We start from the raw sequence: 16469 nt of genomic DNA, 5'->3' as shown, positions 1-16469 counted from the left end.
GATGTGGACGTGACCCTGTCCTCCTCACTCAAGACTCCCTCAGCTGAGATTTATCCTGAGGCTGACACATGGATCTCCTCCTGCTGTGTGTGGCGGCCTGTGGTGAAAGCCAACTTCAGGAAAGCAAAAGGCAACATAATCCCCAAGGCGCAGGATAAAACATGTACGATGGGCATGAAATTAAGCGTGCACACTCATCTCAGGTGAGTGCTTACAGCAGGCAAGTCACAAAGAGGAGAGCTGGAGATTTAGCAGACAGGGATTCAGAACTCAGAGCGTGCACCAACATTTCACTGCAGAGAGAATGTCAGTGATTTAAATTAATCTGCAGACCTGTTTCCTTGAAAAAAATACTTCTCCCTGCTTATCTTAAGCCTCTTTCACGCTCACACTGAAAATACCTGGATACCACCTGGGGGAGCTTCATGTGTCCAGACCAGCTGACCTGAAAGTTCAGCTCATTAATCTGTCAGCCTGTCAGGTCCATGCAACTTCTGATTGAGCTGAAGGGCCTGATGATGAAACTCATGTTTCAGAGTCTAGCATCTTTGAACTTTTATTGTTTTATTCCTCAGCAGCCTGTTCACTATTTTCTTCTTCTGGGGTCGTACTGAGGACAACTCCTCGTACAAACTGTTACGATGTAAACAAAAACAGTAACCATAAAGGAGAGGAATTCTCTTCGAACACCCTCACCCTCTCTTGACTGAGGCAGGCAGAATGCTCCGATCAGTTTGGGTCCCTAGATGTCGATCTGACTCGAATCTTGAAAAGAGAATGACCTGAAGGAGGCAGCACCCCGTTGTGGTCACGTGTCGGTTGTTTGCTTGATCTTTCTCTTGATATATTTCCCTCACTGTTTCAGTGGACTTGCATTTTCAAAGATAAAGCACATCACTCATGATATACAGTAAAGAGAGCACATAAAGGAGTAACGTACAGAGCTGGGTAAAAAAAGGTCAGGGTGCAGATTCAGATGACTTCTGAGACCAGAAGGAGTCGGACCTCTTCATGATTTAATTTTCAGCCTCAGTTCCGCTCGTTGTTGTCACTGTTCTCCTGTTTCTGCTCTCTGGTAGGTTCTCCTCCTCCCTGTCTTTCTCTGTCTCTCCGTTTGTCCCTCTTCTAATTGAGACCGAGAATGAAAGAGAAGCAGGAGATCAGGTGGGAAGATGAGAAATCAATTAGGACTGCTGGTGGAGGGCATCATTACGTATTCACACCTCCCTCTGAGGAGAGAGGCCTGTCACTCGCTACAGAATCAATAGAAATCAAAGACAGCTGTGTGTGTGTGTGTGTGTGTGTGTGTGTGTGTGTGTGTGTGTGTGTGTGTGTGTGTGTGTGTGTGTGTGTGTGTGTGTGTGTGTGTGTGTGTGTGTGTGTGTGTGTGTGCTTTCCATCTATGTTCAAAGACATGTGATTAGCCGGGCGCTGGGATCAGAAAGGTGACCCACAGACCTGAACGTGGACTCCTGTGGGTTCTGGGTTTCACACCTAACCACAGGAGATTGATTATCCCGGCCTGTACCCTAATCAATAATCTTCTATATCAGGCTTTATCATTCAAAGCCAAAGAAATCAAGGTCACAGACAATTATTGTATGGCCTCATCCTATAGAGAGACAGCAATCTGGAACTCATGTGGGCATAGGGAGGATTTTATCCTTACTGATGCTGCTCATCACTACTGATATTCATCAATACCCTCATCAATACCACTCTCCAGTAATTGATGGAAAAATAAAGATTGATGATGGGATAAAAAGGGTGGTAGGATATTTAGCTTTTTACTGTGGCTCTCTGTGGTTCGGTCTCTCCTGTATGGTTTCTCATGAGGCTGCAGCAGGACGAGTGTAACATGGGTGTCTCCGTCCTCTGCTGATGTTAATCTGTAGATGAACTAGCGGACTCACGCTGTCTGTAGGTTAAACTTGAGCATGAACTAGATTAGCTAACAACAGTGACTGAATAACTACAGCATCATTTATAAGAACCATGAGATGTACCTGCAGCTATCTGAGACTCAGAGGCTGTAGTCAGACACACCACACTGGTTCAGATTTGAAGAATGTGAATGTGAAACTGAAAGAATGTTTCACCCTAGCATGGCAGGCATCAGTCACATGATAAAGCCCTGAACACTGTTGCATCGTCGCGCTCTTGTGTTGGGAAACATCTGAAAGTTCAGGCTTGCTTTGGTGCATTTTATTAGAAATGTTAACGACAATAGAAAGTTTACATTCAGCAGTGATAGGATCAATGTTTATATTTTTTTTAGCTTAGCTTATTTATTTGCATACCTTTTATTTTATTTGTACTACATTTTGTGTCTATGTAATTTCTATTGTTGTACCAAGGATCTGAGAGACACGTAATTTAATTCCACTATATGTCTGGTACATACTGCAGTATTGACAATGTAGAAGACTTTGACTTTGACTTTGAATTTGACTAATTGGTAGTTTCACTGCTAACCAATCACATGCAGGAACTAAGAATACCATCTTTTGAAGGAAACTAAGAAACCGTACTGTCTGAAGACTGGTGTTCCTCTGGTGCAGCAGTTCTAGATGTAAACGTCTTATCACAATACTTGACAAAGTGTCTGGTGTGTGCTCTGTATGCATTAAAGTGAAAATGGAAGGAGAGAGGTTACCTGAACCTGAGACTGACCTGAGCCTTATCTCATTATTACATTCTTTAAACTGACCCGAGCTCAGTCCACTTTGACTCAGCCTGACAGCTGCAGACTGCTAACTGCTTCAGCTGATTACTCTACCTTTAAGAGGCTGTTTTTTTCTGTGCAGCCTCAAAACTTCAGTAAATAAATCCTTTAATATAAACTCAGAGAAACAGACTCCTGCTGAGGAATGCAGCATAATGAAAAAAGCAAAGGCAGTCTTTATGTATTTATTTTAGCCGCTTGTCTTAACATTTTTTGTAACTACTTGAAACTTTTACTCAAAATCAAAAGTAATTGGTCAGTCACCCTGATTGAATATTTGATCATCCTTCACTGAGTTAAAGGGAGTCATATCACTCAGCAGCTGCTGGAGTGACGCATCATGACTTACATAAGCAACACATAAAGTCATATATGTGAGAGGACATACACACTGTTTTTAAGGTGCAGGAGAGATTGAATATGCTTTCCTTAAGTCAACTCAGGTGTGTGTATGTGTGATTGTGCTTTTAAGTATGTATTAGTGTGTGTGCATGTGTGTGTTGGAGTGTAATAGAGAGATACAGAGGCAGGGAGAAGGTGAGTGAGAAGGTGTTCAGTTATGACTTTTTGTCATCAGGGTGGTCTGTTACGGCTTAACGCACTCTTTGCTACAGCTGTCAAATTCTCACTGTATTAAGACCAATCAACACACACACACACTCACACGCACACACACTCAGGTGTTACGCCTGTGTGGCCCTGATAACCATTTCTCTCTCCTCTCTGTGTTGCAGTGCCCCCGCAGATCGTGGTACGGCCGCGGGACCAGATCACAGCTCCAGGTCGCACCGTGACCTTCCTCTGTGGCACCAAAGGAAACCCTCCGCCCGCCGTCTTCTGGCAGAGAGAAGGCAGTCAGGTGAGAGAGTTCCTGTGACAGGTATCAAAGTCAGCTCTGAAAGAGGATGATGGTCTTCATGGCCTCTGAGCCACCAGTCACAGTTTCATGGTCAATTTGTGTCTGACAGTTGCTGTGTTGGAGGACGTTGTTTGAGTGGCAGGCAGGGCCCGTGGCTGACAGAGATCCCACTGCTGAGACAAGTTTCTGTACCATCACAAAAATACGAACTACAAAGGCAGAGTCATGGGGCATTAAGTAATCTTCCAGAGGGCCAGATGACAGGAGTATACAGCAGTCTAAATGTAACTTCTAATGCATCAGATGTTAGTTTTACTGTTTCCTTTTATGTTTCTCTAAATTAAAAGTAAAGGGGATTTCACACATTTTGAAACCTGGACCCTACTTTGATATATTTTGGGATCTAAATGAGGAATATGCAGTTCATGAATTATTTGAGAAATAGGTTGTAGAGAAGTGAATGAAACCTTCTATGCTAGACGCACAGTCTATGTCCACTTAAATAGATGTGACAGGCTGTGGCTCTTAGTTTATATTGACATAATCAAAGGGAAGGCTACAAAGATGAACAGTTCTTGTTAAAGATGTATTTTTTTTAACTGCAACCTCACATTTCCTCACTCTCTTCAAACTACCCGACTGTGTTAAAAAAAAATCAGAGCAAGAGCTGTTGATCTACCTCTGTGCCCGTACCAAGCAGCAACCTCTGGTTGTGAAAAAATAAATCAGTGAAAAAGTGCGGGAGACTTCAGGTTGTCCACTTGGTGACTACACTTTGCTTTTACATTCTGACAGCTGTAGAGGGGCTGAGTTGTTTAACCTATCCATATGACTACAATAAGACTCAAAGTTATTCATAATAAGGACATGGCTTGGTTGATTGAAGGGAGGGTGTGTCGCAGCTGCTTGCAAGACACCTTGGCCTCATCTCCACCTCACCGCCAGCTTCTAGATTAGAAGTTAGTTGAAGTCAGTGCTTCCAATATGGCAAACACCATCTTAATCCATGTTTTATAGTGCCATGCTTTGGTGAAAATATAATATAGGATCAAGCACCCTGTCAAAAAACAGCCTTTTTCAGAACGGTTGGTTTTGGTATGTGTCTCTTTAAGTGCATATGAGCTCCTTTACCCCCCTCTCTTTGGCTCATCCACATTTAAAGTGACTTTCTAACAGCTTCTACTCTCGTGTGAAGAACGTGTTGCTTTAAGGTGTGGCTCAGAAGGTGAGGGTGGAGGTACCAGGTGAGGGGCAGGTGTTTTTTACAGTGACTCTCTGCTCTCCTTGGGATGTCACACGAAGAGCAGAGAGTCAGGCATGAAGACCATGAACAAAGGGCTGGGTAGGCTTGTTTCACATTTTGTAGGTCTGTAAAAATATTGACAAAGAGGTCACACGACAATAATAACAAACCTGTAAACGGTAGACCTCCAACTCCTATTTATTAGACGTTAAAATAAGAGGGTTTGTAAGAGGTGTTTAGTGGATTTGAAAAGAAACCATTAGATCAAACCTTACTCTTTATCTTAGTTAAATAAAAAGCTCTATCTCTGTGAGGATCCTTTCTGACAGCCTGCCAGTGGATGATCAGAGCGGGCAGAGATAGCAGCCTGATTCAATGCAACCAGCCCAGAACACAGGAACACCTCAGCCTGTTAATTTCTGAGAAACGATGAGATCATCACTTATTTATGAGAATCAGAAAAGGTCTTAAAGGAGCCCTCTTCTAATTTTATGCTAAGCTAGTTTCTTTACATGACACTCTTGCCTTAAGGAGCGCCTGCATCCCTCTCTACTGTCATCGTCTCTGCTGTCATTCTTTACTGTTACTGCTCTGTACTGTAGTTCACTGCCAGAGTGACTCACACACTTACAAACACACACACACACAGCTACACAATCATACACACCTCATTTTTCCCATCATCTACACAGGGTATTATTCACCAAAGCCTGAGTCTGAACAGGCCTACGTGTCTTCAGGAGTGTGTGTTGGTGTGGGTTTGTGCACGCATAAAGTATCTGTGTGTGTGTGTGTGTGTGTGTGTGTGTGTGTGTGTGTGTGTGTGTGAGGAAGGCGAGTGAGCGATAAGCACTGCAGCCTGTTGGAATGCTCTGAAAGGCTGATGAGAGTGTGTGGGTGCCAGGAGCATGGTTTCCAGGTACAGATTAGAGGGGGGAGAATGAGAGTGGAAAAAGAGGCCTGGAAAAGGTGTGTGGGAGAAGGAGAACAAGGGCAGAGGAGGGAGATAAAGTGGAAAAAGCATGATGTAGGAGGAGGAGGGGAAGTATGTGGGTAGCATGTTGTGAACAGTGGCTTCCTCTCGGTGAAGAAAAGAGACACACGTATCATTCTGGGAAAAGAAAGAAGCAATACAGAGAAGATCAGGGATAGTGTTGGAGGACAGGATGGTGACGATGAGTTGTATAAGCATGTGAAAAAACAGAACAATCGGACAAGACTTGAGTTGAGGTTTCTTTATAGCTACAGGTGAACAGTCCCAGTGTAGTGTATCGGGGTCAGTGGTATCTTTTAAAGCAGCTGATGCCTCCATGAGCAGTGGTATCCAACAGGCCACTTAGAGCTCCTCAGCTCTGTGGTCACATGTCCTCCTGATCTCTGTTTACAGATCCTACATGTGGACTCTACAGACAGGGCTCAGGGTTAGTATGGGAAGGCTTCTGGTTTCTGTTTGTAGTCTAAGTGGTATTGTCCAAGCAGGTGTCAGCAGGCTTTGGTGTACCGTAGAGCAAAAGCAGGCAGAACACGACCAACCTTAACACCATTCCCGCTCCCTTCAGTGGAACTCATCTCTATAAACAAATATGAGAGTGCCAGAGCAGCTAACAATCTGCTAGATCAAACATTTAACCTGAGTGCCAAATCCACTTTGACGCTGTGTCTTAAAGCCACTCAGCACTCAGGTTTTTTGACTCTTCAAATGCATTAGAAATGATCTACCTGATCTCGATTCAACATTTTGAAATGAATTGAACACTGACTTGACCTAACTTACATCTATTACTTTTTACTAATCTTCATCATGATGTTGTTATTTTGGCAGACTTCAGACCAATCACAAGAACATGTTTTTCTTTTTATTCAGGGGTTCGACCAGGGGTTCCCAGACTTTTCAGGCCACGAACCCCAAAATATAGGTGCCAAAGATTAACGACCCTACAGTCTCTCGATGCAATTAAATGTTGTTTCATACTTCATTTAGCTAGTCCGCAGAAAATTAGCACAGCTTCAAGCACATGTGGCTGTGTTTCCTGTGCTGTTATGAATTAATCTGCTGCTACTGATGCTTTTGTTGATATACTTACAATAGGTAAAACATGCAATTTTAGATCGCTTAAAACATTTTTAAAAAATTCTGGAAGACTTCTCATGACCTCACTTTAGTGTCTCACGACCCCTCAGGGGTTCCTGACCCACACTTTGGGAACCCCTGGGTTAGACCACTGAAGTATGCCAGAGTGAAGCCTCTGCACAACTTTTTATTAACAGTGAAACTGAAACTCACCAGAAACAAATTAAAAATAAAACAGAAAAATGGCATGCTGTTCATTTTTGCAGACATACTGTATCAGGCGAGACAAATCCTGCTTTGCTTTTGATTTGGACTGCAGAGCTATTTCATCATTATTTCCAGAGGCACGTGTCCCATCAGACAATAATTGAAGGTTTCTGAGATTACACCTCACAAAACAAAGAGAGTGAGCACAGCATATTGGATGAGGTGCAGAAATAAATCTCCAGACATAAAAGGAGTGATGCGGAACCACGAGGAGTGAATTATATCGATCAATAACCAGGCATGAGATTTTTTTTTCAGAGAAAATGCAAACTTTTCAGATTCAGAAGGAGCCTGAATGTTTGATGTCCAAACAAGCAACATGCTACTTTATCTTTGTGGGTTACATCCTGCCTGTCTCCTCTGTAAACATGTGTCTGAATCAAAAGCAAACACATGTTTTCAGGGGATGTGACTGACTGCATGTGTATCATTACAGAGATTGGAAGTTGGAAAAATTCCCGCTGTGTGATCATACCAGGCAAATCTCTCAATTTCGGAAAGTTTCAGGGCCTCGTTTAGAGACACAGGCGACAGATGGACAGCTGCCTTAAAGCTGAAATTGAAAGCAGGTAGGAGGTGTCCGTCTTTGAATCCCTGGCATGGAAACAAGCCTGAGTCGGCTAACAGGCCATCAAACTGAGCACTGGTCAGTTCAAGTCTATAAAGACAGTCAGCAAAGTGAGTCCAGACGAATTTCCTGGAGAAGGTTTGGACGGTAACGAGCTGTGTTCTCCTCAGTGTGAACACCTGTGTTTTGAAGCAAGACGTGATACCGTTTGGTTCTCTCATATATCTGCAGGCTGTTTAACGACAGCAAACAAACACATGTGGTCATCAGACTTCTAGATGACTCTCTTTTCTTAGTATTTTACTCTCAGTGAACACTGGAAACCAAAACTGAAAATTAGCTGACTGTTCATGCACGTGTTCCTCCACGTTGTTGTGATCAGGTCAGTCTGAGGACAAACACAGAAATGTACACACAGAGGGAAAAGTTTGGAGCACTTTACAAAGTTGAACTTCCATCTACAACACGATAAGACACATTAATATTTCCATGGTCTGTCTCTGCTCTTTCCTTCACCCTCTTTACATCCCATTCAACAGTTTCATTTAAATAATCATCCTCCAAGCTTCTGACTCTTTATTTTAGACTGACCCTTTTTTATTTAGCTGTGACTGAACTGATGAACAAAAGCCTTATCCTTGAGTGTGGAAGAGAATTTCAGACTCTTAATAAAGCTGTGAGTGGGAGAGCTTCAGTCTGCCATGGACACAAACTCCTGAAGGGCTTCTTTTAAAACCAGCCTGCTGAGTAAAAGCAAAGAAGTGAATGTCTGTGTAGCTATGGCTGACTGACTAAAAACTAAAGAACGCTGTGGTTTTCGGTGGTGTAGTGAGAACCTGATGGTGAAGAAGCTCAGTGAAAGGACTCATTCACTCATTGTTCTCTTTTTTGCAGATCCTGCTGTTTCCCACTCAGGACCCGTCCCTGTCGGGTCGTTTCTCTGTGTCGCTGAGCGGGGAGCTGACCATCACTGACGTCCAGGTGGAAGACTCGGGATATTACATCTGCCAGGCCATCAGTGTGGCCGGGAGCATCCTGACCAAAGCCCTGCTGGAGGTGGAGAGTGGTGAGTGTGAAGCACACGGACATTTAGGCAGAGTGACCTGAATACACACATTTAGAGTATTTCAGAGACCGTAGAGCTGTGTGTGAATCAGAAGTTTCCACTTGAGTCTTACATGTTTTACGTAAACCATAGTTGACAATAAGCACAGGTTGTCTGCTGCTGATTTGAACACATCCTCTGAGTTTAGAGTCATATGGACATTCTAACATGAGTGGCAATGGGGCCTCTTTAGCTTTTGAAGTCAGCCTCAAGTGGACACTTTAGGAACTGCAGTTTTTGGCTCTTGCATTGGCTTCATCTATCAACTCCAGGGGTTAGCGCTTACTTAAAACAAGCCAGGCATGCAGGAACGAGCTAGCAGCAGCTCAGCTTAAAGCAGGGTTTTATGTCCGCTGAAGCCCGCTGAAGAAACACTGAATTTCAATCGGAAATTAATTTTTTTAGAGCTTTTTTTTACTGATTTTAACCACTAGGAGAGGAGACCTCCAACAATAAAGCAGTCTGAAGCCTGGTTTATACTTCTGCGTTGAATCAATGCCGTAACCTACACGCATAGGTCTGCGTAGCCCTCGTACCTAAGCAGAGGCCCATGAATGTAGCCAACACACCGGACCGAAGCCCTGTGATTGGTCCGCTCGATGGCATTGTATTTCCTGCATTTACAGCACTTCAGGGATCCCCGTCCATCGGCTCTTCTTTGGCCGTGTATTTCATCCCCTCCCACGTCTCCTCTATATTCTTCCCTGTGAACATAGCTGTATGATAAACAGCAACATGTATCAGCTGTAAATTAACTTACCATGCTCGCAATCGCTGTAAAAATGTAAACACAAAACGTAGCAGGGTATTGCTGAGTGACACGGACACATCGACGCACAAGTATGTAGTGGTAATGTCAACTGCTGCATAGGGTCAATGCAGAAGTATAAACCAGCTCTAGAGAGCAGTTATAGATATAGAGTTCACAGCCTTCCCTCCTGACACTCCTGCCCTTGTGTACAATGATTCAGCTTTTACCAAACAGTGAAGATTTTAAAAATAATGTGTGAGTCGACTCTGACTCTTCGTGACTGAGGGTTTGAGTTTTCCTCTCCTGCAGCAGCCCTACAGCCATCAGATTACACAGAGAGAAAGTGTTTCTATTTGATACATGTTTAAAATTGTCCTCATAGAGTCAAAAGCGTACTCCCCTGCTCCCAACAACAGCTTCATGTTTGATGAATCATTTCTAATAGCCTGCTGATGTAACCCCCTCGTCCCACACATGCACACATACAAATTAGAGAAATCCTTCAAATCCGCCCGAAATTAAAATATTCTTCCCCAAATGAGTGAGCAGCAGGAGTCCTGATCTGATGTAATCAAAAGGGACAACTGGTGATCGTTTTATGCAAATATCCCTCTGCAACATATGCTCCCCTCCTGCATCCGCCCATCCAGAGAGGAAGCAGGGATTTGGTTCTGCTTTAAATACACTGTGTTGACTTTACACACTGTCTGTTAGCTGATGATATCACAGAATGACAATGAGGGTTTGCGCTTGCTTTGTATGCAGCAGTACAGTGAGTGAAATGTTCCATTTCTGCTCAGTCATTGAGAGGTGACAGCTTTGTGAGAGAGACAGCGCACCAAGGACGTTGGCTCACAAAGAGTCTTTAGCTCCTCAGCACGAGCGTTTATGAAAAGGCTTCTGCAAACTGAGCATGACTCTGCTGGAGGGAAATCTGGGAACTTATATTTACTAAAGATGCACATTAACAGGCAGGAGTTGCAGCTGCCAGTGTTTATCATACTCCTTTTTTCCTCATAGTAAAAAATGTATCTATTTTTCATGTCCTTTATTTTAAAAATGATGTCAGAAGGTTGTTTCATTTTCACTGAACATTTTCTGAGTTTAGTGCAGCCTCCGTTAGCATTTTATTTCATCCTATAAAAACATGATTTATTTGCTGCTTATGGCTTCTTCTCTTTTTCAAAGACCTCTGCTCTCTGTATTCTCTCCTGTGACTCCAAAGTCCCACTCACCCACAGAGTTCAGAGTCAGTGTGAAATGATAAATGTGCAGAGACACGGTAGATGTTTTAAACTAAAATGTTTAATAATCAAGTCAACGCCTGTAGGTGTTTCTATGTACCTGATCTTAGTGGATATATTAAAGCCTACTAACTCTCACCATGAAGAAGCTGTTGGCAGTTGGCTGAAACATCTGTTATATATTTGCTACCAGGAACAGGAAGCACAGGTTTGTTGATGATCATGATTATAAAAAACCTTTGGGCTTAATAAGCAGACCAGATTTCAAATAATCAGTGATGACTCTGAAAAACATTGTTGAAAAGACTCTTTGAAGTTTCATAATTTAAAATAAAGTGTCTTCTAAGTGTTCCATCGCTCTGAGAGAGGGACACTACATGAACGTCAGTCTGCCTGACAGAAATCTGTGTCATGGATGTGACTGTTGAACTGGAGCAGGACCTCAGAGGGGAGACCTCAGAGCCTCTGGGAGAAAAGTTCCTCACGGTGAAAGTTTGTAGGTGTTAATGAATCCTATAAGATCATGTACGTAGAAACACCTGCAGCAGTTGGCTGAAACACCTGCTCTATATTTGCTGTTACCTCAGCAGTGAGGTGGATCCTTGATAATCATAACATCCTCAGTTTGTCTTCAGCTCTATTGAGACACTGGGAAGAGTTTTTAAATGACCATGTTTCTCTCCGTCTCTTACTCTACAGCTCCTTCAGACCGCGTCCCGCCCATCATCCGCCAGGGACCGGCCAATCACACGTTAGCTCCTGGCTCCACCACTCAGCTACACTGCCACATCATGGGCAACCCCATCCCCAGCATCCAATGGGAAAAGGACGGCCAGAGGATTCTGGGAAACGATGGTAGAATCAGCTTGATGGATAACGGGACGTTTCAGATCACCAACCTCCAGGTATGAAATAACAAATCATGTGCTCACATGCTTCAGTCACATGACAGGAAGTCTGCAAAGCAACCTCAACAAGTCATGATAAAAACGTTTTAACTCAGCATGTAGAGCAGATGAAGAAAGTCAGGACGTGTGGGGAGTAGAGAGTGGGGGATGACATGCAGCAGAGGGTCAAGGCCATGTGTTTCTTTATGACTGCTCTTCAGTCCATCTCTCCTAAACTTTGTAATCAGTCATTAAAATGTTGTCACATTCATCATGTGTCACAGACCACACAAGGTAAACACACTCCACATGATAACAATGATTTTTAATTGCAAGAAATAATGAAGCGCTTAAATGGAAGTTATTTTCACCGTTGACCCAGATGATTATATTTTACGAGCAGAGAAGAGGTGGGCACTGTAGCAACAGTCGCATCTGTGAGGCGTGATCACCATGATAATGAGTGTGCGAAGCCATTAGCAGTCGTTAGCACCGTCTTACTCTGTGCTAATGAAATCCTTTCTACCCAGAATTCCCTGCAGGGTTTGAAGCAGCACCTGAGGTCACTGCAGCCTCACAGAGAGCCGAGGAAGCTCGCATATAAATTGATTGTGGGTTCTTAATGATTAACGATTGCTGAGAGTCGTAATTAAATCCTCGATACATCAGTGCGAGTGGGGCCTGGATAAAAGAGAGAAACGGAGGAGCAGGAGGCTGAGCGAGAGTTGGTCTGAAGCTTGACGTAGACTTTCTGCTGTGTTTGAGTCCTGTGGGAGTTAAAGGGAGCTGAGAGCTCTGGAGCCCGTTTAGAGCCGTCAGATACCACGCTGAGTGTCTCTGCAGGCTTCTGGTTTGGTTTGATCAGACTGTGAGCAAGCATTCGCTCTAAGATGGGGGGGTGTTTGTTTTACAGCAAACATAACAACAGATGTATTTATTGAATATCAGGAACATCAAAACTTAAGGTGTAGAAAACCTCAATCTCTTTAATTTCATATGTTGCCCTGAGGATTGAAGTGTCCTGCTCTTTTGTCTGTCGCTAAAGGAAGAGGTAAAGGTGCACAGTTAAAAACAGCCACAGCTTTAGATTACAGTTGCCGATAAAACGTTTCTATCTGTTTACTTCATAAAGATGTGTAGCCAGAAGAAAACAGCAGCACTGATGTGTTTGTATTTATAGAATGATCCTGTGAAAGCCTCCAGCTTACCTCCCCAATCGTCTCTGTTTCAGCTCTGCAGAGCACAGGGGTGTTCCTTTCATTTAGTGCTCTTCATAGTACTTCAGTTTTAACTGATCCCGCTTTTTAAATCCTAGTACAGACACTGACACCTGGGCTTAGTTATTGTCTGATACTGATCTGATCCAACACCAGTATGACTTAACAACCTGTGCTCCTCGTCATGAGGACGAGGCCAGGTATCATGTTTTCTGCAACATCAAGCTTTTCTAACTTTGTGAACCACAATAGTTCAATAAGATTTAATGACTGCAGCGTTCTTTATTGTTAACATTATAGATGTTTACCTGCAGTTTGGTCATCACCTTTTAAAAACTAACAGGAAATACAAGTCATCTATAAACCTCTGGATAAGTCAGGGATTAAAATCCCTATTTAAGCAAACTGCATCAAATGAAACAAGAAAAGAAACATCAACATGAAATTATAGCTGTGTCACAAAGTAGTGCACACACACACTGACATGCCACTAGTCGAGCTTGTGCTTGATGGCAGTGGAAATCCAGTCACTGTGTGTGATCTGTGGAGTGTTTGGTTCATAATTCTGCACTGTGCAGAGTGTATTTCATGTTTAACCAGTGTACTGTTAGACTGAAGAGTGACTACCGGGCAAATGTCAGAGCTCCAGATATCTGTGGTGAAGCTCTTCACTGTAAAATCGTCTAACTCTGTTGATGAGTGTTTGTACACTTCCCTGCAGAGTTCAGTCAGAGTGGTGTCATAATATTCTCAGGTGAAGGTAAAATGTAAAGCAGTGTTCAACCAGGAAGCAGAGTCCCTTATTTCCAACGACCTGAAATGAATCTATCCAATTTCTCCTGTCTTTGCGACACAGCTGACACGTTAACCGCTTTACTTTAGGTTCTATTTTTGTTTGCTTGAACTCACTGTGCTCTCACTCTGACTTTCATGAGTCTAGAGATGTTTGATTAAAATGCTCGTGTTACATTTTGCTACTCTACCACCACCACTCCTCAGAACATTAGCTCTGCACATATTACAAGCTGCTGTGAGTTTCTCACTTTCAACTTTTCCTCTTTCGACTGATTCATCAGTGAGCATCGTCTCTCTTAGCGAGTCTGACAGAAGTTAAAAATACTACAGTCACCCACAGGATCAGAGGGGCTTTCATACGTTTCCAAACTGTCCTAACTAATACCCTTTACTTTTAAAGAAGCATGTTGACATGCTTTTTTCAGAGCTACTCTATAAACTGATTGTTAAAGAGAGAGGTAAACACACTGAACACAAACATTACCACCATAATGACAGAAAAAGGAGCTCAGCGTTCTTGACTCACGTTTAACCCTGAAATCATCAATCTAAATAAGTCCCTCTCATCTGGACCCGGGAGGAGGACAGATGGTCCGTTTGTTCCTCGAACCCTGGCACTGATAGGATGCCATTACCCCGGGATCTCTGCCAGACACAAGCACACACACACACACACACACACACACACACACACACACACACACACACACACACACACACACACACACACACTCTCTACTGTCTGCTGTCCCTCTCTGGTGCCAAGACGTCCTGGACAGACGGGAAGTGTGTGTTCCTGTGTGTGTGTGGTGCTGGTGGGGGGTTAAAGAGAGGTTCAGGATGAACTTCTAAACGATGTTTTTGGGTTTTAGAGAAAGAGTGTGAGAAGGTCTGCATGCTCTAAAGAAAACAGGTTACCCGTAGTAATCGGGTTAGAGCGGGAAAATCAAGTTCATGTGTTGACTTTTAATCCCAGTGTGCAAATCTAACAGCCTGTAATCTGATTTCTCTTCACCACACCCAAAAAACACTCTGACATCATTATCAACCTTCTGTTTGCTTGCATTGTGCAGACAGCTGATACCCCCGCTAACTGGGTGGTTAGCAGGTGTTGGACACAGACAGGGAAACACACACAAAGTTCACATCACTCTGTTTGACTGGCAGATGGTTTCAGGGTGGTAATATCCACAAAAACACTCCTCTGACTTCTGAGTTGGCTGGCGGATATGAGAGATGGACTATCAGCCAAGATGTCAGCACATGAAAGACTCTCTTAACCATGAGGAGTCTCTACGGATGATGCTGCAGCTAACCTTAGCTCTGTGCTGCTTCTCTAACCCCACACCCTCCGAAAGGGAGACGTTACTAGCATGCTAACTGTCCTAATTGAAGGGATTCATGAGTGGGTTTTGGTGGAACTTGCATGAAGAGAACCCACGGGGGGACATGCAAGGAGCCAGAAGGAACCGTGTTGCAGTGGTTTGCTCCAACAGCATTAACCACTGCAACACCGTGCCGCCGTGAGCTGTGCTCAAACTCCGACATGTGAAAAATATTCTTAGATTACCTCTGGATCTCTTCCCCCCACCCCTCCTCTTCCTCTCCCCATATCCATTTTTCAGCAATCTGTTTCTCACAGCGCCCAGAGCTGCCGGCTGTGATTAATAGTCAGGTGCCCCGGCTGTTTACCCCACCCGCCCCCCCCCACCCCCCGTGCTGATTCCCCATCCACTGATCAAACGCCACCATCTGGGGACCTGCTTCTTACCCCTCAGACAGACTCACCATCAGCCGGCCCACAGGTCAGCTGAATGTCAGGGCCTGTAGAGAAGGGGGAGGAGCATGGCGGATGTTGAATGGGAGGAGAGTCACCTGTCCCGTGTCCTGCAGGATGCTCTGACAAGCCACTTAGTCCTGAGTAATTCCTCTGTCAGCGTTACAGATGAGCCGGGCCCTACGCAGCAGAGGAGGGTGTTAGAGCTGCTCTCTGATTGGCTCTCCTGCGCACGCTCTCTGCATAATGCAGGAGGTTTTCAATGGGAGTAATGCGGTCATTCACAGAACACCAGAAGAAGAGGACGCTGATTGTGTTTCATGTAAATTGATGTACACAAGAGTGAAATATCTCGGAGCAAAACAGATTAAAAGCTAATTAAAAACTTCCCAAACACTCCCACACACACACCTGTTCCACCAAACACACACACAAACACACAAAAACACACACAAACACACACAAACACACACACACACACACACACACACAAACACACACAGAGACAGACAGCCACAGTAGAGCTTTAAAAGAGAGGGAGCAGCTCCTCTATGTGCAGTTGATATTAAATACAAGCAGTTAGTCCCTCTGCTCTCACAGTGTGCAGAGTATCACAAATCTCAACTCTGATTGATCCACTTTAACATCTAATGATGCTTCATTTAGACCAGCATGATCACGCCAAGAGTTAATCTGTCTCTAAAGTATGTTGCATGAAGTTATAAATTATTCATCCTCAGAGTTAGTTAACCTGAAGTTCATGTTGTAAAAGTGATGCTTTAGCTGTTATGTTTTTCATTTTACATCAACTTAAACAGGATTATGTGAACAACAGTCTCTCACTGCCACTTAGACTTTACTCAGTTCTAGTCAGCCTGTTATGCACTGATCGTATCTGAGCCTGATATCACTATCAAAGAAAGTTAAACTTAATGATGCAGCAGACACCTCAGCCCTCCT

The 16469-nt window shown here is 43.7% G+C and overlaps 1 protein-coding gene across 4 annotated transcripts in view; it reads left to right on the top strand.

Moving 5' to 3' along the window:
• Positions 1-16469, top strand: part of robo3 (roundabout, axon guidance receptor, homolog 3 (Drosophila)) — a 105573-nt gene that overhangs the window by 63223 nt on the left and 25881 nt on the right. For all 4 annotated transcript variants that reach the window (XM_034683326.1, XM_034683324.1, XM_034683325.1 and 1 more), the window contains 3 exons: positions 3460-3584; positions 8628-8799; positions 11533-11738. In XM_034683326.1, the coding sequence (XP_034539217.1) occupies positions 3460-3584; positions 8628-8799; positions 11533-11738 (503 nt within the window). The remainder of the gene's footprint in view (positions 1-3459; positions 3585-8627; positions 8800-11532; positions 11739-16469) is intronic.

This window comes from Notolabrus celidotus, chromosome 5, assembly GCF_009762535.1.
Source record: "Notolabrus celidotus isolate fNotCel1 chromosome 5, fNotCel1.pri, whole genome shotgun sequence".
NCBI classification, from domain to species: domain Eukaryota; kingdom Metazoa; phylum Chordata; class Actinopteri; order Labriformes; family Labridae; genus Notolabrus; species Notolabrus celidotus.
The sequence above is the reverse complement of the archived record's forward strand: the minus strand, read 5'-3'. Positions and strand labels throughout refer to the sequence as shown.